The following is a 26,911-nucleotide window of genomic DNA, read 5'->3' on the forward strand; positions in this document are numbered from 1 at the left end:
TACATTTTGTATAATGGATTCCAGCCTTTGGTTTTCCTATTGTTTGTGGAATCTAAGTATGTTGTGTGACCTGTGAGAACTTTCTTAGACCTCTTTGCAGAAGTAATGAGCTAATCCAGGATTTGTTTGTCTATTAAGGTAGTCTTTTTATCTCTATAAAGTTAATGTGTAATGATGCTGCTTCGCTCTGAGAAAACATTTACGCGTGTTTGTGTAGCGTTTGTTTCTTTTGTTTAATCTTGTTTTGCTTTTATGGTTTAGCTGAAATAAAGCTAATTATGATGCGTGTTTTGTTTCCTTCCCCCTCACTAGGTGGTTGCTGTATATGGAACGTTATCAGACTTGCTCTCCATAGCTAGCAGTAAACTTGGAATCAAAGCTGCCAGTATCTATAATGGCCGAGGCGGCCTCATAGATGACATTGCTTTAATAAGGTAAATTACTTTTCAATCAACAAAGTGACAGTGCTACCTTAGAATGAGTGGAAGACATGCACTGCTTTTGTGGAGTCTTGTGATATGGTAAAGTGATGACTCTTAATGGAAAACCTAGTTTAATTTGGCTTAGTAATCATTCCGTCATTGGCTGCAAGAGGAGATCGATCTGGGTAGCTGTGCCTCTGTTACGGACCTCCATTAATTTTCAAAATGCGTAGTATTTGTACCAGGTGTGTTATGCTGCCTGGGTAATATACAGCATTTATAACGCGCCTATACACAAGTGTTTCAAGGAGGTGGTACCTAAGAGTCCCAATAAATGAGTGTGGGAGCAATACATAGGAGTTTGTGTCACCTAGACTCATTTGCATAATGAATAGTGTAAGAATCCTGTACAGACCCCTCAATGAGGGGCTGCAATTCATTAAATAGGAAAGTATTAACACATTTAAGCTGGGTTGCCATACTTTTAATGAGGCGGTAAAGGGAGAACATTTGGATTTCCACTAACACCAATCCAATATTAGTTCAGGTGGCGTCACAGTTCAAGGGTGTTTATTGAACTTTATAATGGTTGAGAAAAACGCCTAAACTAAACCTAAAGCTAAGATGGGAGCAAGCTGCGACCATCAAATAATAATAAGGCAGTCCTAGTAGTGTCCTGTCAAATAAAAAAGGGCCTATACTAAAATATCTATTGCTAATCTTACCACTAAATTATAAAAAAAGATTGTGGGATAATGTTTACCAGAAAAGAAAGAAGTGTTCACAAAATAAGTCAGGATGGTACGGCTAGGTCTCCCTTCCCCCTAGTTTGTAGAACGGGACAAGGCGGGACTTATGAGCACTGCACACTCCTGGACCTCTCCAGCACGAGGCTCACAATTCCATTTTAACGATACCAGAACCTTCAGGGGTCAAAGACTCTTCTCTGCAAAGTCGTTTGCCTTAGAGGGTCTGATGGATTAAAACGACAAACGAAAGTAAGTTCCTTTGCTAATTCTGTACCTTGAGCAATTGGTCTATGCCCCATGGATCTCCCTCCGCCGGGCTCAGATTCTTCTTGCAACTTGGGCCTCCCTCCGTCGGTTTCACTACAGCCTTTCAAATGCACCCTGCAAGAACCTTAATGTCTTTTTAAACAACGCCTCACTGCAGACAACCCTCGACCGGGTTCATTCTTGTCTACACAATGTTCACTAGTGTATTACTTTACACCCCAACTCGCAGGTATCCCTCAACCATGTTCACGTTTGCCAAATATACAGTTCACTTTACTTTCTCATGATGCAGGATTTGCTTCCCTTTGCTTTCTCTTGGCAATGGGTCAGAGTGTACAAGGGATTTGGCATGACCCTTGTAGGACCACTCGGAGACACCACACTGGCCTTTCCTAGGGCCTTCTGGTACTTGGAGGTTCAAGGAAAAAGGGGCCTGCGAGAGTCCTTCGAATGAGCACTCCTTCGGCGCCTGACCACTCTGCAGCTGGCCCTTCCTGGGTTTTACCAAAGGTTCAAATATACACAGTTCTTTGTTCTCAAATTCTTTGTTCTCAAGTTCTTGCGTTCATCGAATGTTGACAATTGAAACCTTTGGCTCAACACACGTCGGTTTGCTATCCGCTTCCTCTGACTCATCGGCTGTGTTGAACCCGTTGGCTTGTTTTACATCTGGAGTCAAGGATGGTAGCCAGCACGCCTCCCCGCCTATGCTATCAATGGAGCAGGCCCCTGTGAACCGTTGACATCTGTTCCTCCACACGCCAGCTGTAACTCCCGGTCTTATGATTTCCCTCTCTGTGGCTTTGCGGGTCCGAGTTGAAAAGGGCAAGGGCATTTCCCCCTTCATCATCCTTCCAGGTCTCGCCGCCTTTCTCCTCCGTTTGAACTGCCGGTCTGGTATAGCTGTAGTCTCGTGCGTTCCGCCTTGCTCCGCCTTTTATCTCTGTGGGGAAGGTAAAGGACCGTCGGATGTGTGATTATTATCAATTGCCTGACTCTGCCTGACCCTTGTGTTGGTACACATCAGGTAAACTGCTCTGGTGTTAGCATGTTGTCTGTTATGATGTAAGAAAGTGTTTGTGTCGGAAAAGGGGGGGTGTAGAGCTTCTAAATATCCTACTGGATAGGATGGGGAAAAGGGGTTACAAGGAAGGGGGGTTCTGCGTCTCAACCTTCGGTGTCCCACTTCCCCTGCCAGAAGACCCCTCATGCAGGTGACGTGCCCCCTCTCCCCCCTTTACTGGTTCACCCCCAAAAACTGGATCCAATCGCTATGGGCGTCTCCTGGCCGCCTGGACGACAGATCTCCTGGGACCTTCAGGTTTCTCACACTTCCTTTTGGCTTCTGCTTTCTCTCTTCCTCTCCCCTGCTGATGCACCGGACTGCTCCGCGCACTGGTGACTTGGTCACCCACTGAACTCTGGGCCAGGCTCCTACATGTCCAGTTGCCCTTGCACTGCCTTCGGGCTCCCCAGCACCGGAAGGGTCTGTATCTGCAACCCTACAGTCCCTTCTCTCTGCACTTATGAGCCACCCGTAAACTGCGCTTGTGAGTTAACTGCACTTCCCCTGGCACTTCTCCCTTCCCTCTTCCCCGCACTTGCGCGATCTGAATGACACAAGGCCTAGTAAGATCTTTATTTTGTCCTCCCTTTGTTTCCCCCTCCTTGTCTTGTTGCACCTAGACACACTTATGTACAGCCGTGTTATAAATGCCACATCATATATCATATCATAATAAGAAATATCATCAATCAGCATGTATAATAAAATATTCTTTTAAAATGTTGATAAGATTATCATCTTATCAGGACAGGATAGCTCTGTGAAGATGAACAATAATTGGAATTAGCTACTAATAAAACAATACTGAATAAGGTATAATAGATATAAACCGGAAAGAATATTAGGAGTATCAAACTCATGGGCCTGATACCCACTTCTCAAGTATAGACTTGGGACTGTAAAACAAGCATTTGGAGAATCCTATGCGTGACCTTAACCATTTTATAAGCAATGAATTCCAATAATCGGGAACTTGGCTAAGTAAACTGTCATGAAAATATGCACTACAGCATTTTTTCGAAAATGTGCTGTATTTACCAAGATTTACATACTGTCATGACATGTATATTGTGAAAACAAACAGTATTGCGATACCATGGGGACATAATTCAGAACAGAAATGTGATTATTCTATAGAACCATATTAGTTAATGTTCATAATAGTTGTATAAACTTTACTTATAATACATGATGGACAAGTGATTTATAAGATGATCAAAAATAACCATTATACAGAGAGTACTATATTCAATGTATTTTACGGTTGTCAAGAACAATATTAACATACATATGACAAGACATGAATAACATTTTGAAGTGAAGTCGTGAGGAAGTCCGGAGACGGCATCACGCATCCTTTTTTCCGTCAGGTGTTGCCGCCCATTGACACACTGCCTGCCTCCTTCACTTCCTATAACTAACACGAACATGCGCATTGCGCGCACAAAGTCGTGAGGAAGTCTGGAGGTAGGCTGCTTTGCTGCTTCGCTGCGGCATGAGCAGCGTGCGGTGCACTTATATATGCATTCCGAGAAAGTTATTTATAGTTGCTCGATTTGACTAACTTTTGATTCAGTGCTAAGCTTTTTCTGAAGGGCATAAAGTGCCCACTTTTCCATTATTATTATTGCAATTGTCACTTAATTGACACTGTACATGGCTGCTCGAATGGTTGTTATACGTGCTTCATCAATTTCTAAAGGGCCCTCACCAAAAGTGGCGGTGTTAAAAGCATCGGCTAAAAAGAATAAGCAGACCCTTGATTTATTAAAATTGAAACCAGCAAATGTAGACATACGCGAATTTTGCATTATACGACATGCCATTAACTCCACCACATCAGAAAACGATTGTTTTAGCACTCCAACTGCGACAGACCCTCCTGATTCCTTGTCTACTCAACTTGAGGAAAATACCCAAACTCCAACAATATTAAAAACTAACACCGACCCCATCACGACTCTGCTCCTTGTAATAGCAAGTGATAATGTACTCATCAGTAACGGACAATAACAGAATGATATCTTCGAGGTTGATGTAATTGCAGATATTCCTATGCAAGATGTATTCCTGGTAAATGAACTTGATATAGCAGACATTAGTGATCATATAGTGACACTCTCTGGCACGCCGAGTGCATCCACGGCCTTAAGTCAGGACAAGACATTTGTTGCAAATAAGTCAGTGGTCGTGACAGCCCTGCCTAATAGTCATCCCAATGATTGCTCGAATTCGCTATCGCAAACACCAGACATGTTTGAAACGTCTAAATGTAATTCCTTGCTGTCATCTTTTATTTTGCCGACGCCTCGTGGACATCACAAACTCAGTAGGATATCTCCACATAACAATGCTCCAAGCAATGGATCATTAATACAGCCATACTTGGTGGAACTCACTTTAATCGCCATGCATTCCACCATCAAATCACTGTTCACACTATTTGACGTGATGGACGAAAAAAATCACCAGACAAGCAGTTCAATTAGAGCAGCTTGTTAAATGGATGAAAAATATACAAATAAATGGTACTGAGGCTAAAACAAAGGTGGTGTTGTCATGCCTACCTCTCCGCCCTCTCCACCCGTCTCCGTTGTGAAACCCAAACGTCCCTGTTTTCCGGCTTCCTCAGCCTTGAGACGGCTAGACCGTTCTACACTCAATGGAAGTTATCCGGGAGGCGCTAATCCAAATGCATGGATTACATGACCAACGCGATGACGTTTACGTTCACGTGTGTCCTACGCACGTCAGCTGACTCCATTTAACGAAGCGGAAGCCTTTCTGATCGTTGTTACTCACTTCGCGTTCCGGAGCTTACTTCTGCCTTTCGCAGACGTTTTCTACTTCCTAAGGTACGGTTGCCTTCCCGCGTTCCGACGCAGCTCCCGGCAACTTCCAGCTTTCCTTGAGCTGCCTGTTTCGTCTGCGCTCGTACGCGGTTCTTCACTCCTCGTTCAAACGGAGTCCCACCACTTACCCGCAGCATCTTCCTGTTATTTCTATTGGAAGCTTGCCGCATTGCTGCTCCACACTGCTGCTCCACACCGCAGCTTCCTATTGCTGTATAGAGACTTCGGCTGTCTACCAGGCAGCACCAACACCCTGCAGAGTCCTGCTCTGCCTCCATCTACCAAGATCCTGCGCTCATCGAACTTCTACTGCTTTAAGGACTTGTACTTCCTGGATCAAGATTCTCCTACTCTCCTTCTACACGTGCACTGGACTCTGGACGCTTTCCTGTGTGTGCACCAACCCGTCTCTAGTGCGGCCCTAGTTCCGCTGGGGTTAGATCCCTCACTACCCTTTCCTTGCCGTGGTTTCCTTGGATTCTTCGGACTTCTTGAGACTTCCTTGGCTACACATCCAGGTTAGTGTGTTCAACATAGGTTCTTATTGTCCTTCATATCAATCATCATTCTAAATTAGTTCCTCTTTATCAACAGCCTGGTGAATCTTGGTCTGTGGAAACAGAGAAATTGACATGAGGCCGGGAAGCCCAAATGGAAACACACCAACACAGGTTACAAAGGACCATATAAAGCGCTTTATTTCAAAGTTACAAAGTTACCAAGTTATCAAAGTCAATTGACATGCGAATAGCTATTCGGCCCTCTGACTAACACACGAACCTTCAACGTTAGGTTCGCACTGAAAGTGGGAGAGACCGATCATCGGGATGCTTGGGTTTTTATACAGTTTGTACCACATTGGCCAGCCCTCTTGCGAGTTAACCATTCTTGGAACCATGGCTAGGGTTCGTAGCCAGGTCAAACACACAATTTACATACATTAGATCAGTTCCGCTGATACAGTTACATATTTACACAAAGGTTGAACAGAGGACAGGGTCTTAGTTCATGACCCTAACACGTAGCCTGCGGACATATTATTTATTCACGTGTGCGGAGGTCACCATGGCCGAAGTCTTACTCGCAATGTCATTCGGCCTCCATTTTGTGATTCGGGGTGACTTCCACACTGCAAGAATACCTAAAATGGCGGCTAGATCCAAAATGGCAGTTTACACAATACATTAAGGTCAAGACCTTGCCGCGGAACCCATGTTCACAATCTTCTTTAGACAGCTTGGCGTAGGCCAACATACATTTAAACAATGCGATTGGGGTCACAATATTATATCGATTTCCACAGGTCCACTCACGCCCTTCCCACTAATAGCTCTATCTGACTGTGGGTTTTACCAGTCAGAGAGTGACATTAGTTAGAAGGTTCTCTTTTGATACACTACGCCTTACCTCTGACATCTTCCGTTGGAAGAAGACTTAGAGTGTATCCTTTGTTGCTACCAGCCTGTATCCTTTTACGAGAAACTTTTGAATCATTCTCCTGTATCAATTGTGTTTCAGTTCTTAACAGTTGTGCTCATTGAAAACAAAAATAGGCAATGCTTCAAAATGAACCTGGCCCTCCACTCTAAACTTATGGTTAAGACCATGGCTATGGAGATTCCACTGACCATTCCTTACATTATTTCTGAAGTGTCTGAATCTAGTAATACTCGAGTGAACTCACCTATATAAACCATTCAGTTAACCAACAACCCCATAAATGGGTCAGAAAAGGTGAATGTCCCTAAAAAAAAAAAAACAGCCTTGGCTCCTCACTCGATTTTTGCTAAACCAACTAAAAAAGACAAAGTTGAAGCCCAATGTGAACAGGTGCAGTTAATACCCAAGTGCAAAAAAACTAAGAATGAGAACATCAAAAATTACTAGTACCTCTCAAGTGAAGCAATTTGTCAACAGAATACAGAGCCCCAAAACACAGAGTAGTCCTGCAAGCATGGCTATTATAGCCAAATACAAGTCACGGATTAACCCTAATAAGATCAAGATCCAGAAATCCAACAGTCCACTAGTTGCCCATCCCCCATTGGATGAATTAGTCACCATGATGGAGGATGGACAGTTACAAAAGTCCACCCTGGGTACGCAAACTGTCCAGGAAAAACCTTGTGTTGATGCAGGGGAATTGAATATTGAAAAACAAATTTCAACGACAACAGATAACTGGTTACCCCAGTTAAAGGTTGAAATTTGTAAATCCATAGAAGAATACTTACGAACCCAAACAAGTAATTCAATTGTTGATTCTTCAATTGGTAATATTCCAACTGACATAGGCAATCCAGTGGTTGTGAATGAACACCAATCAATTCACACACAGATTATCAATAGAAATGAAAATGTGAATTCCATCCGTCAGGACCTGCTGAGTGGGATTAAATGTGATGGTGAGGTACACCATGACAAATCTAAGTCGACCCCAGTGTCATCGACTGATTTTGAAATGTCGATCTGCCCTGTTTGCCTCTTATGACTTATGTCGAGCCAGTGTATTAAATATATTTTCGGATATACAAAAACTAGGACATTGAACAGGTTGAAATTCTAAATGATACAGATCTGTCCGTAGTAAGGTTGTGGATCCCTTCAGGTGAGGTAAGGAACATCATTTGGCTAGTGAAAATGGATCTGTTTGCAATGGGATTTCTCATAGCAACGGATCCAGCAACATTTGATCTTGCTGAGCGGAGCAAAAGTGCACCTAATTCAAATAATGGGAAAACGGGTGGTAGAACTAACAATATCTTTCGCTCTGATCAGCAAAGGCAAACAAGTGGTTTTGTTGGGTCAAGTGACCAGCGGAGTAAATACTCAAACTGAGAATCAATTTTCTCTGATTACAATAGAATGATAAATGTGGCTTGCTGGAACACCCAAGGCCATCTCCACTTGATCAGTGGAAGTGCTGAATTAATTTACTCTTATGACATAGTCATTTTTCAAGAAACCTGGCTGGTGGATGTACCAATTTGGAACAATCATGAAATTAATTTAATACCAGCTGGGAAAAAACAAAGGTCGTCCGACCTCTGGTCTTATGATAGCCTTAAAAAACAATATAGGCTTTGAATTACAAGCCTAGGCCTCGCCTAACAATCCTATACAATTAATAAAGATTGTTGGCTATGAGAGAGTCTTGGCTATAATTAATATATACAGAAATCCTATAGCCCTGACTGATAATACATTCTTCAGTGACTTGGAAGAAATCATGCTGACCATTCAAATGTCGTCCGACACCACAGATGTTATCCTGGCTTGGGACATCTATTTGCGATGTCTTAATGATAATAGAGGAATAAAATCGGCTGCACTGAACAAGTGGATGGTGCTCATGGAAGCACGCCAAATTTATATGCTAAATGGATCTATCGAAGGTGATATGCCGGCTGCATGCACTTGGTCTAGAGGTTCCAGTCAATACATCATAGATTATATGTATGTCAAATCAACAACTTTCAGTCACATTGATTAATTTAAGGTGCTACAACAGGTCAATAGTGATCATAACCTACTTTCATTGCCATGGCTATTTATTACAAGGCAAGAACAATCGGATCAGTTGTAAGCAGTATAAAGGCAACCTTCAAGTGAATAATTGAAAGATCTGTTTTAAATGGGATATACAAACTTTATATCATCTTAATGAGAGTATAACTGAAATGTGGCACTTGAACATTGACCGAACATCAAGTTCTAGTGGTAATTATGTGAATGTGCTTCATATGTTTAAAAGCCAACCAAAAATGCATACGGATAGCCATTATAAGAAAACGCATCTCTTTGATGTAGCCACCCGAGACCGCAAAAGAGAACTGAGACGCCAAAGATTACTGGCACTTCAACAACCTCAGTCAGTGAGAGCTAGCCTCTTAAAAACATTGAAGTGCCAGTATAATAACTGGCGACGGTCGAGAAAGGCACATTTATATCGGCTTGATGGCGAAGATTTGCTGCGAGCAAAGTGCAGGAAAAACTCAGCCCAGACTGGAGTTATCTTAATTTGGCGACCTGTAAGACACAGCTTCCAATTCAAAAAAATGGGGTTACTAATGCTGAATGGGTTTGGTATTATACTGAACTATATGCGAAACCAAGAACTTGCGCTAATCTCTGCTCCAGTACAAACACCTTGTGGACTAACTTAAAATTTAATGAAGAAGACATCTTAAGCTATATAAATAAGTCAAGCAATTCCTGGGCGTCTGGTCTAGAAGGACTTAATAATCGAATGCTCAAGAATAATCCTGAACCCTGGGCAAGAATACTTTACAATGTATTTAGTATGGTACTGGCATCGGGCATTATACCTTCATCCTGGCCGCAGTCAATTATAGTGCCTATATTCAAGAAGGGCGATCGGTCAAGTCCCATGATCTATAGACCGATCGCTCTTCTTGATGCACCGAGGAACATTTTTGCTCGAATCTTGCTGAATGAATTTAATGAATGGACAGCACGTTATCATCAACGCAATCATTTTCAGACCGGATTTGTTCGAGGCCTGGGAACCGCAATTAATTTGTATACGCTCAATGCTATTCAGCAGATTCATTCCTCCCTGGGTCAACCTCTTTATTTGGTCTTCGTGGACTTTCAGTCTGCATTCGATTCTGTGTCACAGGAGATGCTGTTCGATAAACTGAGGAAGGCAACATGCCCCACACTTTTATGTGAATTAATCGAAGCACTCCACACCGACACCCAGATTAGAATTCGTATAACTCTACTTGGAGACCTAACCGATAAAATCCCCACTTTTCGGGGGTTGAAGCAGGGATGTACTTTAGCTTCAGCCCTTTTTAATTTCTTTATATTTTATGACATGTGATTTTGATAACATCAATAATGATGCTCCTAAAATAAATGGCCACCAGATCCCTGCCCTTTTTTATGCAGACGACCTGATCCCAATGTCTAAAACTCCTCGGGTGCTGCAACTATTATTAAATGCATTAGCAACCTATGTAGACAGAAATATGTTGACCATCAATCTAGCAAAAACAAAGATAATGATATTTAATGACGAGGCAAAGAATAGATGCACACAAGTGTGGATGATGAAGAATATCAATCTACAGAGGCTACATCAAATCAACTATCTGGGAGTGGTGATCAATGATAATGAATGTCCTAAAGCTTATGATATAAACTTGGATAGGCTGCAATATTGCAAACAACTATCATCGCAAAGCGATATGGGAAGTTTACCCTAAATTCAGTTATTACCTTTATCTCCAAAAAGTCAGCCCTATATTGTTGTACGGTGCTGAAACCAGGCCGATAATGAACAAAAATAGATTCCTGTAACTTAAAGGGAAATACTGGCGATGTGTTCTGAAGTTGCCTAATTGGGTGCCTGTCGTATGGGTAAAGCATGAATGTGGGCTGATATCATTATATGCTAAATATAGATGGAAACTTGTATCATTATTCATAAAGTGTTTACTTGCTCCCAACTCACAAACACTCTTGAGTATCATAGCCAAATATATGTTCAGCTCCCGGCAAGACTTTGTACATACATGGAAAGATTTGGTCATCCATACATTATGTGAGACAGAAGTTACCTTACAACGTTTTAATAGGAAATCCATGTCGAGTAAAAACCAAATTGTTTGAAAGAGATTGGATCTCCACTAGAGAGAAATGTATGAACTATGAAACCTACAAGTACAATCCCTTTCAAATAAAAAAAATATGGCATCATGGAGAGCTATCTGCAAAAGTCACCTTCAGACAGACATCGCCATGATTTTATGCGCTTTAGGTTTGACCTGTGGCCCACAAGAGAGATCCAATTCCGACGGCATCTCATCAAAGAATGCGAAAACCTTTGCCGATTTTGTAAATGTGTACAGACCAAGGAAACATTGAAGCATCTGCTAGTCGAGTGTCCTATGCTTATGGAATTGCGCACTTTACATTTTAAGAAATTGTTTGATAACCATTATATATTAACGAGAGAAGAATTATGGGAAAACTTGTTTTTAGGTCAGAAATTGAAAATACAAATTGCTGTTTAAAGTTACTTGTATGTGTTAATATTAACATAAGCACATGGAATAGGTATTTGATAATTGAAATAGGTTATACTCATGTGAAATAGATTTTATTATTATTGTATATTGTTAGGCAGAATCCTGTGCCGTTCCCTTGGGGAACACTGCAAAAAGATTAAGACTACAGGAGTAAGCAGTAAACCCAATTGGTAGCAGTCTTTACTACCCAGATTTACCTGGTAGCTGTGGCTGAGCAGTCAGACTTCTCTCAAGAAGAGTTAGGCAGTTTACAGAGGATACACAATGGGGCTAAAAAAAACAGTAGAACAAGCAAACCCTGACCAGAGCTCTGTATCAAAAGTATACAATTATTTATTTAACACACACTTTAGAAAATACACTAGCACTATAAATTGAAGCAAGTTCAAACAGTCAGAAAAGTATAAGCACCTCCCTTAAGAATTATTAGACAAGTCTAAGTCAAAACACCACTTTTTGTCAAAACGGAGGTGAGCGCGTAACTTAGATGGCACGCCAATAATTAAATAAAAGGGAGAGAAAATGGCAGGTCATAAAAATAAAACAGTTCCCAACACTTTTAAGGGACCAAAACAAGTTGGTGAAGGCAGAGTCAACTGTAGAGCCAAAGTTCATAGGCCAGGCCCAGCCCACTTTAAATGGAGCAAGGTGAAATGTGCCCAAGATCACAGTTGCGAAATGCATTCAAGTCTTTGTAGAAATGTTCAAAAGAGTTGGGGTGGTTCAAAAGGTAAAGTTAGAAGGTCTGGGACCAACCCACTTGGAAAGCAAAGGATTTAAGGGTCACCTTTAGCAAACCGAAGAAAGGGAGGCCAGGTGGAACACAGTACCTTTTAAAGTTGAGGAAGCTCCAGCGGTGGCAGTAGTTCCTGGCAGCGGGTGCAGTTCGTGGTTTCAACCAGGGGAAGAGAGGATCTCGTTGAGGAGGAAACTTGGCGTTGTTGCACTGCCCAGGGAAGAAACCAGCCGCGGAGTTCGTCGGTTAAAAGGTGCGTTCCTGGTATTCGCGGTCACAGTGGTGAAGCTTGGCTATCCGGCCGCCGGGGTGCTTGGCACGGGCGATTTGGCCAAGAGAGGTCCTGGAAGTCAAAATGGCGAACAGGTTGATCCCACCAGCTCAGAGGAAGAAGACTCTTTCAGCAGAAGATCTTCTCTTGTCGTCGGGAAAGTGGTGAGGTCATTGCAGCAGGGCTCCAACGGTGGTGTCGTCGTTGCAGATGGCTAAGCTTCTCCCCTCTTCGGATTTCTTAGGTCCTGTGGCGACTTCTGAAGTTCCAGTCCCAAAAGCAGAAAACCCCCCTTTCAACAGCCTAGATGTCACTCATACGGGCGGCTCACCACTGGGCCAATCGGAACAGAGTGCGACTTGAGTTGCTAAGGCAACGCAGTCCAGGGTGCCAATTCCCCCACCCACACACCCTGTGGAACCCAGACAGAGTGGCACCAGTTGGAGAGATTCTGTGGAGAAGCCTGCCAAAAAGTGGAACCTGAGAAACTCCGCGGCTGGTTTCTTCCCTGGCAGTGCAACTGACTCCTGTCTTCCTCCGCGACGAGATCCTCTCCTCCCCCGGTCGAAGCACCGACTCGCATCCGCTGCCAGGAACAAATGCCCCCGCTGGAGTGTTCTCACCACTTTAAGGTACCGTGTCCACCAGGCCTCCCTTTCTAAAGATTGCTACAAGGTAATAATAACTCCTTAACCTTCTGGACTGGGTTGGCCGCCTTGACCCTCTAACTGGTCCCTTTCTTTGGTCCAACTCCTTTTTGAACCATTACAAGAATTTTGTGCACTGCAACCGTGTGCCCTTGGACACATTTCGTTTTGATCCTCTTAAAGCGGATCCGGCCTACTGACTCTGAATTCGCGGTTTTACTTTGCCTTCCTCTCTTGTTATGTTCTTGTAAAAGTGTTGGGATCTGTTTCAATTTGTTCTCTGCTTTTCTCTCCCTTTTTAAAACAAACTATTAGAGTGCCATCTACGTTAAGCGCTCACCGCTGTCTGAAAATAAGTGGGGCTTTTCTTAAGACTTGTCTATTCTTTTAAGGGAGTGTATACCTTTAAGTGACCGTGTTTTTGAATTGCTTACTATTGGTGCCTGTGTGTTTTTCTAGAGGTGGTTTTAAATAATTAATTATATCTCTTTTACACCAAGCCCTGGTCAGTGTTTACTTGTTCTATTGTGTGCTCTTGACCTATTGTGAATACTCTGTATACTGCCTAACTGTTCTTGAGGGAAGTCTGACTGCTCAGCCACAGCTACCAAGTGAATCTGTGTGGTACAGACTGCTACCAAGTGGATTTACTGCCAAACACCTGTAGTCCTAAATCTTTTGCAGTGGTCCCAGAGGGAACTGCACAGGTTTCTGCCTAACCTGGCTGTCCAGGAGGACAGCCACCCTGCTCGGTGATTGATAGCCTAGAGCTGTGAATGAATGGGAACTTGCTTAAAAGGCGAGGTTTTTGGGACTAGAGGCAGTTGACAACTGGAGGATAACATCTGACGACGACAACGTGACGAGACGCCAGCAGCGCCCCCCTGGACTGCCAAGTGCTGGTGAACCCCTGCGGCTGTGCTGACCCCATTTTCAACTGGGAAGACTGTATGGGACGACTTCCTCCCTTGGGCTGGTGGGACCAACTAGCCTTAAGACGAGCTTAATTTTGGCATAACCCCTGACTTGCTGTGACTTTCCAAAGCTGCAGAATCCCAATGCCCACGGACCATCATCGAGTGCATGGTCTTCGGAAGTGAGAATCCAGCCAAAGCTTTGTGGTCATCCAGAGGACCCTACAGAAGCAGGAACTCTTCATCTTGAGTCCCCTCACCAGAGTCCAGGACCGAGGGATTGCCTTCTAGGAGGAGGCTGTTGTTGGAACTCCCCTGTGAATAGTTACTCCCTGTCTCTGCCTCATCTCAATAGAGGATTTGTCATTCGTAGTGTGATATTGTGAAATGTCTACAGTGGGTCTACTACATAAGTGAGGGTGGAGTGTTGCAATAGGCCATTCGGGCGTGGGGACTAGAGGGAACATCCCTAAAAGGGAATGGGGGTGTGTGAATTCCTCTAGCACTGTCACACCCTCCCCTTGAGGGTCGCATCCTGCCCCCCCCAATGTGGTCCTCCCTCATAACCCCCCCCACCCCCCTCAGGTAAAGGATCAGGTAGCCGCTGCCGTCCCCTGGCCACATGGGAAGATACTGACATCACTTCTTTCCCTGGGATAGCCCTGGCAAAGAAGTAATGACATCATCAGATACATCACAGGACTCAGCAAGTTTATAGTACCTAATACAAATATCATGATTATCCATTAGTGTAAGGCCTTTCCAGGGGCGTGTTATTGTAAATATAATTATCAACAAATTAAACAATTTTGAAATACTGAATGAGGTTCAATAGATACAAACCCGAAAGAGTTTTCGGATTCCTGGGCCTGATACCCACTTTTTAAAGTAAAATAGTTAATAACATCACTCATTTGTCTTAATAGACTATTCTGTACTTAAAAATATTTCAATCATTATTCATTATAACTACCACTGAATCATTTTATAAATTTGATAGTTACATATGTGAATTTATTAAACGTACAAAGAATTTATTTCCCTTCTGTCACGAATGACTGTACGCGCAGCGAGTTTATTTACAAACCATCACAGTATGACGTTGCATTCAATACGTGTGATATCCTACAATACTTAAAGATACTGTGAGGCAGGCATGGTATCACAAGTAAGGATACAGACACAAAAGTTACAAGTTTCAACACCTTTATTAAGTCTGACTGGGGGCTTGGAGACTTCCTAGCTGGCCATAATTCTATAATGGGAGTAGTCTCGAGCATCAAAGTAAAATAAAATGATCCAAGTCAGTCAAACAAAAGGAAATGTCTGTGTCAGAAACCTATATTTGCCCTCATGTTTCACAATAACAAGTGTGGGAAAATGTATGAAAATAAAGTGTGTCTCAAAAGAATGTCAGAATGGCAATGAAAGTGGCTCACCACTCCCTTCCCCAAGTTCAGTTCACTGGGGTTCTTACAAAGTTCCTTCAAGGTAGATAGAATGACAGTTCAGATTTCCCATAAATCTGTTGGGCATCCCTCACCTATTTCAATGTTAGTTCAATATGCATCACAGTTCCCTTCAATGGATTTTTTCGGGCTTCCACCCACCCGGCTTCACAATTCTCAAACAAACAGATATTCACAAAGTTCCTTCTTAGGTACTTTCACAGTCCGCCCTTGCCTGTCTTCAAACGCTTAAACAGCTCTGCTTCACAGAGCTCAGTGAGAACTCCCTTCCCCAACCTTTGTACTCCTTTTACAATGTTCACCTGTACGAGATCTTTGCCACTGCATAGTATTATCACCCCCATGCGTAACCACTCCCACAGCAGGGTCCTTATCATGATCGCCTTGCCAGAGACCTTCGCAACCGCACAGTATTCTCACCCCTATGCGTGATGGGAGAAACATGAAGGTGTCTCCCTAGCTAGTCCCCGGGATCTGTCATCCCGGTGTCCAGGACACAGCCATCGCTATTGGATCCAGTTCCTGGGGGTGTACAAGTGAGGGAGGGTCACCTGGATGGGGGGTCCTTGGGGAGTAGGAGTGGTATCCCCCCTTCTTTCAAAACCTTTTCCCCATCCTACCATGTAGGATATTCCAAAATGCTGCCCCCCCTTTCCGACACGAACACTTTTGCACAACACGAAAGACAACAAACACCTGAGTCGTTTACCTAACATGTCCCAATACAAGGGTCAGGCAAAGTCAGGCAAGTGAACACACACGCACCACACACCACACACCCACACACTGTGCTGAACGAAAAAGTAGCAGGCAGCTAAATCTGAACTTGGAAAGATTGAAAGAAACTATAGAAACAGAGGGGGAAAACCTGCAACAGAGGCTTTCGACAACATGTGGGTGCTCACGTAGGAAATTCTGGGTGATTACTCGATAAGAGACTACCATAACCAGAAAGCCTTGGGAAGAGGCGAATATAGGCAAAAGTGGTCATACAGGGGTCTTGTAAAATCTCTGTACTGTCGAAAGTCTTTGACCGACAGCTTATTGTGAAAGAAAGGGAAGTGAATCCTGCTGGACAGAATGTTGCGAAAGTTGGCAAGCGTGAACCCCGTGGAGGGATGCTAACGAGACGGGCCAAAGTCTTAACGTCCCATGGTGAACTGTTTGTGTAAAGTTGCCGAGAGTGAACCCGGCAGAGGAAAGCGGACAATCGGGGGCAAAGCCTGAAGAACTGTTTAAAAAAAAAAAAAAAACAAATTCAGACCCGTTAAAGTAAGAAGCATTGGAAGACTAGGGGAAGTGAATGGTCCTCCTTGTCAAGTGGGTCCGAGCCCATTCGAGGGAGATCCAGGGGTGAAAACTCCTCACCCAAAGTCCATTGAGACAGGAACTTTTTCTTTGTTGTTGATTACATCGGGCCCTCGAAGGCAAGAGGATTTTATTTGAAAAGAGACTTAACCAATTGAAGAACCTGATAGCTGGGACGGAACTGTCGGCTCGTGCTGAGAAGGCTCGAGCGTGTGCTGTCCTCCAAGGTCCCACCTTGTCCCGTGCGGAAAACGTGGGGAAGGGAGACCTCTGGCAATTACATCCTGACTTAATATTTGTTAACACTTCTTCATTATTGAACCTTTATCCCACACTTTTTTTTGTAATTAGTTTTAAGGAATTGGCAATAGGTTTTTCTTTGTAATAGCCCTTTTATTTTGACAAGAAGCCACAAGGACTGCCTTATTTTTCATTTGATGGTCGATGCTTGCTCCCATCTTAGATTTAGGTTTAGAATAGGCGTTTTTCCACCCTACATTTGCAGTTTTTAATAAACACCCTTGAACTGTGATCACTTGTGTCTGTCTTTATTGTTGCCACCATGAGTTCCTTACATGACCACTCTGACAATACGGTTGACTTCTCAATGCCCGTGCCTCTTGCACTTGGCTTTGTAGAACAGGCCCCTCGGCCACTCTGTTCCTTATTTCACAAAAATATCAGTTAACTTTCACTTTAGGCTTTTGGGATCTCTGCATGCTCTTTCCCTCGTGTCCTTTCCTTCAATGGCTTTCAACACATCTCGCTTTCATTATTCACTGTTCTGTTATCTTTCAAGAAGCGTTTAACAACGTGCGTTCACACAGTACTGCTCTGTTACTTTGTTTCCCATCTGCTCCCCCACCAGCTAAATGCATTCAAGCTTTCAGTCTAATGTCTTTATCCTTCAACGCGTAGCCTTGCGCGTCACACTGTAGCTTTCCACAATCGCGTGTATCATAAACCGGTTCTCCCTTTCTTTGAACTCACCGACTGTGATTGCTTTTGCGCGTCCTTCGGTTTTCAGCTCGTCAAGGTCTTGCCCACCTGCCCCTCAGACACTTCCGGGTGGTCTCCCGGCCACAGGGAGGAAACGAGCAGTTTGCTGGTGCATGGAGGGACCGGCTAATCCCTTTCCTTGACTCCCTTTTCTGAACTCTCCCGGCTTCTTAGAGACACTGCTTCCTTGTCACACTTTCTCGTGCCTCAACTTGCAGCATGCCAGCCGCTCGGCGTCCCGTTCTCCCTGGCCTGGTTCTCAGCAGCTCTCTCTCGGCTGCTTCTCTGTCCCACCATCCATCTTGCCTTCCTTCTTGGCCCCTGTCTTGCTCTCTCGTCTCTTTCTGTGCTCCACCTTTTATAGTTGGGAAAACGGTCCATGTGTTTCAGATGTGTGACGGAGAACCTCCTGACCTTGCCTGGCCTTATTAGTGGGACAAGGTCAGTGCATGTTACTAGTGGTAATCTTCCTAGTCTGTCTTCCTCTTCTTTGTCTCATTAGTTAGGCTGATGGGGAGTTATGGGAGTTGTATTGTCCCATAAATGCAGAGGGAATATGGGGTATATAACTGTCGGGTAATGGGGAATACGATGTCTCACCTTCCGGTGTCTCCTCCCCTCTTCCCGAGGACCCCCCACCCATGTGATCCTCCCTCGCCTGTCCACCCTTAGGGTTGGGATCCAATAGTGATGGCCCTTCCCTGGCCAACTGAATAAGGGATCCCCGGGGACTGAGTCGTGAAACACCGTCAATTTTTTCACAATGCAAACAAAATGGCAACCGCGAAAGTGACCCGCGGCAAGGCCTAGAACGCTGAATCCAGCGGGGATAGAACACTTTCCAGCAATTAAACATATTTAGATAGGTGCACCAACATGTTAGGCTAAAAGCACCACCAGAGTTGTCTCCTAGGTACCCTTAGTATGGGCTAATTCATATACTGGCAAAGCCGAGGTTCCCCTGTCGGGCTGATGCTACTGGCATTCACTCCGAGGTTCCCTGAAGAAGGGCTAATCCAGTATCCGGCTTTGCTGAGGTCTGCTGTCCCAGGCTAAATGGACTGGGGCAAATCCCTTGGTGAGGGCTAAATTCTGCAACGGCACTGCTGTGGTTCCCTACTTCGTCTAATACTAGAAAGGCCCTACCTGCACTCGATTTGGGTCAACCATTTGTGTATGAACCTCTTCATTCTGTTTCCGGTGCTGATGCAGTTCCAAAAATCTAAGGCCACTAGGGGATCGGACACCCTTGCTCGTAAAATGGAGCTAGCAGTTTCCGAATCCACTTCTTCGTTGGTTACAAGGGTTGAAAATCAGGCAAAGTCTACACCTGCTGCTTCTTTGGGCCGCAATCTGTTTGCACCTCCACCTAGTTTCCGTTTGAACGTGAATCCTTTCGTTCCCAGGGTAGAATCGTCAGCCCCTACTCGTATGTTGCTACCTTCTACTCTGCCTAGGACTTCTTCTCCACTTCATTATGTGGATCCTTGATTGTCGAGACCAACTTGGCAGCCAATTTCGACAGATTCATGGGCGAAGCCTGCTCTTCCTTACAGACCATTGCCTCAGCCGCATCACGGAGGATGCTTTCTGGCATTAATGCATTCTGATCCTTTGAAGCAGTATTTTTTTTTTTTAAACTTGTCTTTATTAATTTTTCCCACATATCAATATAACATCAAAACAGTTGCAACTCCCCCCCCCCCCGCACCCTTCCCTTGGGGCGTGTGTGTCCCGTCTTTCGGGGATCTCATTATGCGTTGAAGATATCCGTTACTTTAATGTTATGGGGGCACCACTGTTCCATAAAGTCTGACTGGAGATATTCCCAGACCCCTCCCCATTCCTTTGCAAACCTGTCCCTCGTTCCTTGGATTGTGTGGGTGACTTTCTCCATCGCAATTTGGGCTCATACCTTTTGTAGCCACGTGAATGTCGGGGTGTTTCTTTTTTTTTTTCATTTTTTTTTCAATTCTGGGCAATTGTTGACCATGCCGCTATGAGTAATCCCATGAAGCTTCTCCATTGTGTCTTTTTGTATTTCCTCGCTATTTCGTCTTATTCCGCGCAGCCATACTCCCTCTCCCATTTGCCCCACGTCTGGAAACATCTTCCCCATCTCTCCCTTCACCTCTTCCCAAAAGGGTTTTATTCCTTTACAATCCCACCAGGTATGTTTCCACGTTCCCACCTCGTCACATCCTCTCCAGCATTGATTTGAAGTTTTGGGGAACATTGTATGCAGTCTTTCTGGGGTATAGTGCCATTGTGTTACTATTTTGATCCACATTTCCCTTGTGTGCTGAGCGCGTCATCTTGGGGATCAGTTTCCATAGATCCACCCACTGTTTTTTTTTGTTGGTTCCTCCCCCAACGTTCTGCCCCACTTTATCATGTATGACCACTTGATTTCTTCCTCCTGCGAGTTTATGAATGAGTAGTGTCGATACCCATTTCTTAGCCCCTGTGTTGGAGATGACATATTTCTCAAACGGTGTGAGGTTTCTCGTTGCTGCTTTGGCAATTTCTGGGGATTTTAGCCAGTGTTTGAGTTGTTCGTATCTATATTTATCACGTTTGGAAAGTGATGAGCGTGGGTAGCAGGACTCATGTGACCTGATTTCGTTGTCAATGAACATTTCCCCTATTTTCGTAGTTCCTGCCTCCTCCCAATTTTCATATGCCCCTTGCTCCATCCCTGGTGGAAATTGGGGATTCTGACATATGGGTGTGAAGGGCCTAGAGTAGTCGTCATTATACCTTTCCGTGTTTGGCTGTCCCACGCCTCCATTGTGGTCTTCATTATTTCACTTATCCCTATGTTGGGATGTCTGTGGTGTCTCTGTTTCCAGAGTAGTTCCACCAGCGGTGTTCTCGCTAATGCCCTGTCTTGTTTTTGCCCAAATCGGCTGTGGGTTTTCCCCCATCCATTCCCGAAGAACCTTTTAGTTGCGCCGCCTGGTTATATTTCTTGAAGTGTGGGAGCCCCATCACCCCCTCACTGGTTGGTGCTGTGAGGATCGCCCTAGCTATTCTCTGGGTTTTCCCTTTCCATACAAAGGATGAGATCACCATTGTTAGTGTTTTAAAAAAGGTGCTCGAGACACCCACAGGGAGAGCCTTGAAATAGTATAGTAGCTTTGGGAGGATGGTCATCTTGACCGATTGTATTCTGCCCCACCAAGATATCAGTAGCGGGTTCGATCTTTCCAAGTCTCTGCAAATGTTTGCCAGAAGCTGCGGGTAGTTTTTCCCATATAACTGCCCTACCTTGTGTGTTAATGTTATCCCCAGGTATTTTAGGCCCTCTTCTACAATCTTAAGGCCCAGTAATTTTGCTTCCCTTTTTTATTCTTTCTCGATCTCCTGCCAGTATTAGGATTTCTGATTTTTTTTTTCTCCTATTAATCTTTAGGCCTGAGATGGCCTCAGTCTTCTAGCTTCCTATCTAGCTACTAGTGTTCTCCCCGGATCTAAGGTTATTAGCATGTCATCCGCGTATGCTATTACTTTTTGTTGCGTTCCTGCCATTTCGATCCCTTTAATGTGAGTGGACTCCCTTATTCTCATTAGCAGGGGTTCTAGAAAGATAGCGTACAGTAATGGGGAGAGCGGGCAACCTTGCTTTGTTCACCTTGATATTATTACCCTTTCTGTTACCGCCCCGTTGATGGCGACTCTGCTGGTTGGGGAGTTATAGTTCGCTCTAATTCTTGCAATATATTGCTCCCCGAATCCCATGCATTTTAAGACTCTGAATAACATCGACCATTCCACCCGGTCGAAAGCCTTCTCGGCATCTACTGAGAGTAGTACGCCGGTGTGTGTTATGCCTATTTTTTCCACTAGGTGGATGAGCCTCCTGAGATTGTCATGGGTTTGTCTACCTGGGATGAAGCCCGATTGATCTAGGTTGATTAGTTTTGGGAGAAGCGGGGATATCCTTGCGGCGAGGATCTTTGTGTATATTTTTGCGTCTAAATTTATCAGGGAGATTGGTCTATATGATGCGGGGGTATGTCGGGTCTTTCCCTGTTTTGTGGAAGACTAGCACCTTCGCTTCGTTCATTGTGGGGGTCACGTTACCGCCATCTTTGAATGAGTTTAGGAGCTTGGTTAGGACTGGGATTAACAAGTCTGCATACTTTTTATAGAATGGGGCCGTGAAGCCATCAGGGCCAGGTGTCTTATTTACTGGGAGTTCAATTATTGCTTTTTTAACTTCCTCTTCCCTTATTGGGCTCTCCAGGGCCAGTCTATCTTCTTCTGATATCTGTGGGATGGGGAGGGATTTTAGGTATGTGTCATGTGCTTCTACATCAGGAAGGTCTGTGGAGTAAAGCTTCTGGTAGTATTCTCTAAACGACTCCCCAATGTCTTGTGTGCGCATCAGTAGTTCCCCTTTCGTGTTTCGTATGTTCTTAATTGTTGTTTCTTTCTGTTTTGCGTGGAGTTGTCTAGCTAGGAGTCGGTCTGCTTTGTTTGCTCTTATATAATATCTTTGTCTTGGGTAGAGTAGATTCCTTTCTGCTCCTTTTGTGCGCAGCATCTCTAATTGGCCCTGTGTGTGTTTGAACGATTTCTTTAGTGCCCTAGTGGGGTGGGTCAAAATTTTCTCTTGTATATCTGCTATTTATCATCTTCCCACGAATAACTGCTTTGAACGCCTCCCAGACTCTGCCCATAGAGACTTCCCCCGTGTCATTTTGTGTGAAGTATTCTTCTATCATTTCCCTTATGGTTTCCCAGGTTATCGGGTCTTGGATTAAGTCCAAGGGTAGCCTCCACCTCCAGAGCCCATTTGTTTTCCCCGGGAGATTCAGGTCAAGCCACAGCGGTGCGTGGTCCGAAAGTGCAATAGCTCCCAGCTCCAGCCCTTGTATCTTACCCATGAGCCCCACTGATGCCCAGAAATAGTCTATTCTTGACATGGAATTATACACGTGAGGTATGTATACCCCCTTTGTTCCCCCTTCAGTTCCCTCCACACATCGTTTAGGGCCATGTGGTCCATCTGTTGTCTGAGGCGTTTTGATGGTGCCCCTTGGCCATGCATATTCCCGGTGCTTCTATCTAATTGTGGGTTCCATGCCATGTTGAGATCACCTCCCAGGATCACCTCCCTCCATCCCCTTGCAAAGCCTTCCAGTTTCCCCAAGACATCTCTAAGGAAGCCATCCTGCCCCAGATTGGGTGCATATACTGATGCGAGGGTGATGTGTTATCCTCCTATCACCACATTGGCAAACGCATACCTCCCTTCTTTATCAGTGTGTATGTCCTCCAGTTTGGCATCTCCCCCTTCCCTTATCGCTATCAGCACCCCCGCTTTTTTTCGGTTGAAGTTGCTTGTGCCCATATTTTGTACCCCATTATGTGAGTTTTCTGTTTGTCCCTCGTTCTGATGTGTTTCTTGGAGCAGTATTAAATCCACTATTTCCCTTTTGAGCTGCTTCTCCAGTTTCACCCGTTTCGTTGGATGATTCATGCCCCTAATGTTGTAGCTTAAAATGCATATCTTCCCCATTTTGTTATGTACTTGTGCATTGTCCCTGGATCCCCTTCCTTGCCAGCTTCTCCTGTTTCAAGCCCCCACCCCCTCCCCATTAACATTCCCCCCCCCACAAATAACCATAAACCAAACAACTTGCCCCCGAGTAGGGCGAGGGTTCCTACTGATGTCGCTCCCTGCTCTCCTTACCCTCGGGATATTTTTGTAGGGGATCCTAAACCCCACATTTTCATCTGTCCTTACCGGATTCCAAGCCGGTTGGTCCTACCCGGGCCTCCGTCTGTGTGACTTGTAGCAGTTCATTTCTCTCCACCTGCCCCCAGCGGGATCCTTGTTTGGCTGCCTCTGCGCTTTTGCCCACGTCGTTCATTATCTCTTGGTTCTTTCATGGCAGCTTCTTATGGCTCTTCCTTCCTGAGTTTGTCCTCCTTTTGTTTGATCGTTTCCCAGCCTCTTGGTTTTCTTTTGTTCTCCCCTTGATTTAGGCTCATCCGATTCCTCTTCATCTTCCTGGAGTCCCATTATATTAAGGCCTTCTTCCCATGTGGTCGCTCTTCTCTGTTTCCCCTCCCATGTGAACATCAGCCCAAATGGGAAGGTCCATTTGTAGCGGATTTGTTTCACCACCAATGCCTTGACCAGTGGGGACATCGCTCTTCTTTTTTGTAGGGTTACCAGAGTTAAGTCCTGATATAATTGTATTTCTTGTCCGTTCATAATGATATGTTCCATTTCTCTTTCCCTCCTCAGAATCTGCTCTTTTTGTGGGTATGAGGAGAGAGCTACCAGGACATCCCGTGGTCTTTCTCCCGGTGCCCCAGATCTTTTCGGTCCAACCCTGTGGACTCTGTCCACGCCAATTATTTCTGTCTCTTGAGCGTCTAGGACATCTCTGAACACTTTCTTCACTGTCATCTTAAGGTCTTTATCGAGGACAGATTCCGCCATGTTTTTGATGCATATGTTGGACCGTCTGGAGCGGTTCTCCAGGTCTTCGCATTGGAATTCCAGGTTATGGGCGAGTCTCACCAAGTGTTCTTGTGTTTCGCTAACCTGTTGTGTTTCTTCTTCGACACTCTGGATTGATCTTTCAATTATGTCCGTTCTTTCCTCCAATTTGGCCATGTCCACTTTCATGTCCTGTACCACCTGTTTCATGTCATTTTCCATAGTTGTGAATTGTTCCTGCACTGTAGACATGAATTTTTCTTGCAAGTCCTGAAACCATGTTTGCATGTCCTCTCTGGAGGGTAGTTGTTTGTGGTGGTTAGGGGTGTTGCCCTCACCTTGGGGGTCTTCCTGGGTCTTTCCTCTAGATTGCGATGAGTTGTCTGTCGACCACATTTGTAGGATATTTGCATCTTGTTTTGTGGGTTGTGGTGTCTGTTGCGTGGCGTTGCCTTTCCCTTTGGCTCTTGACATGTAATATTGTCTTTCCTGGGGTGTTGATGGGCTATTTAATATTTTCCTGTGGTCCTGGTGTTGTCTGATTGTTGCTCCACTGCTTTGTTCTCTTGTGTTATACGTGGGATCTTGTCCAAGGATGGGTCTGAGCTTATGTGTTCTGTTTTTGGCGTACCCCTCGTTATGGCCCCCTTCCTGTGAGCTTGTATTAACTGGGCTGTTGCGGGTCTCTTCTTCCCGCTTTTGCTTGCTGGCTTCCCCCCCAGGGGTGCTCTTCTTGTTCTCCCTTTCTCCTGATCCGGGGTTTCTCTGTATGTGCTTCTATTGCGTTGTGGGGGGTCACCCTTGTTTCGTAGCCGCTTTTTGATTGCTGGGTTGGTGGGGTGGCTGATCACCGGCTGTGGTGTAGTCGTCGGGGGGCAGGGGGGAGCACCCTCTCTTTATCCTTTTTGCTTGTATGTCGATATTCTTGGCATCCCTTTGGTGCGGGGCCTGTTTGCCAAGGTGGGCCTTGCGTGCCGGGCTTTATTTTATTTATTTTCTTTTTCCCCCCCTAGGGTGTCTCCCTCTGGCTGGAGCGCGCCGGGGGTCGCCCCCCGTACGCGCCGACCACACCTCTCCCTCTTTATCCGTGTCCCGGGGTCTGGCCTTGGGGTCCTCCCCGGCGGGACTCACCACCTCCACCGCCGGCTTGCTGGATTGACTGGGCGGCCCCCGCTCCGAGTGTCGGAGCAGTCCACCCTTGGCACTGCTGTCTGCGCTGGCGTCTCTCCGTGGTTTCGCCCCTCCGTCAGGGCGCCTGTGCAAGCTGCCGGCGAGATTGCTCCACAGCGGTTCTCTGTGTCTTTCCTCCTGTCTGCCTGTGCCCCTGAGCGGTCACATCCCTCGGCGCAGTTCGAATTTGCAACGAGGGGGGAGGGGCAGTCCCGCGCGGTCAGCGCCTCCGCCGCCTCAAGGGTTGGGGTATTCCTGTTCTTCGTCCTGTAGGGTGGGGGCCGCAGGTCCTCTCCGCTCTATTGCTGAGCCCCGTCTTCTCTCCGGCCACTTCTCTCGTCTCCGGCTCCAGGGAAGTTTTCGATCCCTCACGATGGGGGGAGGGGCAGTTCGTTCCCCGCTCCCGTCTAGCTACGATCGGTGGTCCGGAGCCGTGATGGTTGCGCTGGGGGGGTTTAAAGATGCGGGGAGGGTGTTCCGTCTGTTCTGGTCACTTCTGCTATATTGTGCTATTTTTCGGCGGCCCGGGAGGAGAGTGACTCAGATGCGTTTCCTCACCCCGGCGGCCATCTTGGAATCGAAGGAGTATCGTAAGGACCTGTTTTGAGAGCTTATGCCTAAACTTCAGCAACTCCACAGGTCGGTTGATACAGTGCCACTCCTGCCCAAGGTACCCAAAGTGCCTTTACTGACTCCAAGGGTGCAGTTTCACCACCAATGATGCACCCCAAGGACCCTGACGGCCCACTAGAAGAAGAGGACGAGATACCCTCTTTGGCTAGAGCCTCCATAACACGATCACAGATTTAATGGCTTTCCTGGAAATTCCTATTCTGGAGTCGCTTCCTTTTGAGAAGGGGATTTTGGCTGGGGCTCAATCCATCAGAACTTTGGAAAGAGCATGTGTGGGTCTGGAGAAAGATGTTCTGGCGGAGGCAAGGAATGTTTGAAAGAAACCTCACACAGGAAAATAGACATGTGGTACAGGTTGTTCCAATCTGTCTTCATCGGTAATGGCGGCAGAAACTGTTTTCACGGATGTCCTCTCAGTCTTCCTCATTTTAAGCAAGGTAGATCAGGCTCAGGCAGCCCTGGGCACAAAGGTTTTCGCAAGTTCTGTGCTGCAATTGATGCAGGCTAATGAAAAAGCGGTTTTAGCTGCAGAGCACCAGAAGCTATGGAAGAAAGCTATGGAAGAATCTGTTGGAATTTGAGAAGTTCAAACCCCTGGAGCATTTGGAACAGTTCAGGGGTACCTGGCTGACGTCCAAATGATGGCTCAGAACCTTCTTGAGGCAGCTGAGCATTATATTGACACTTCTTAAAGACGAGTCTCTATCGGGCGGACTCGTGCAGACTGGCATGGCTTCATGACACTAAGATTACAAAGGAGGTCCAGGATAAGGTGTTGGAACTCCCATTAGATGCAAAGGATCTTTTTCTTAGCTCTACGGACAGAAAAAAGCAAGCGTGCTTGTGGCCAAATCATTGTCGGTTTTAACCAAGCCTGTAACAGTCAAGT

At 45.3% G+C, this 26,911-nt stretch overlaps 1 protein-coding gene across 2 annotated transcripts in view; it reads left to right on the forward strand.

Annotated features, from left to right (window-relative positions):
- KCTD9 (potassium channel tetramerization domain containing 9) overlaps nt 1–26,911 on the forward strand; it is a 411,318-nt gene that overhangs the window by 35,760 nt on the left and 348,647 nt on the right. For both annotated transcript variants that reach the window (XM_069617594.1, XM_069617595.1), the window contains exon 2: nt 313–434. In XM_069617594.1, the coding sequence (XP_069473695.1) occupies nt 313–434 (122 nt within the window). The remainder of the gene's footprint in view (nt 1–312; nt 435–26,911) is intronic.

Source organism: Ambystoma mexicanum, chromosome 10, assembly GCF_040938575.1.
Source record: "Ambystoma mexicanum isolate Mex_15411 chromosome 10, UKY_AmexF1_1, whole genome shotgun sequence".
In the NCBI taxonomy this organism is placed as follows: Eukaryota; Metazoa; Chordata; class Amphibia; order Caudata; family Ambystomatidae; genus Ambystoma; species Ambystoma mexicanum.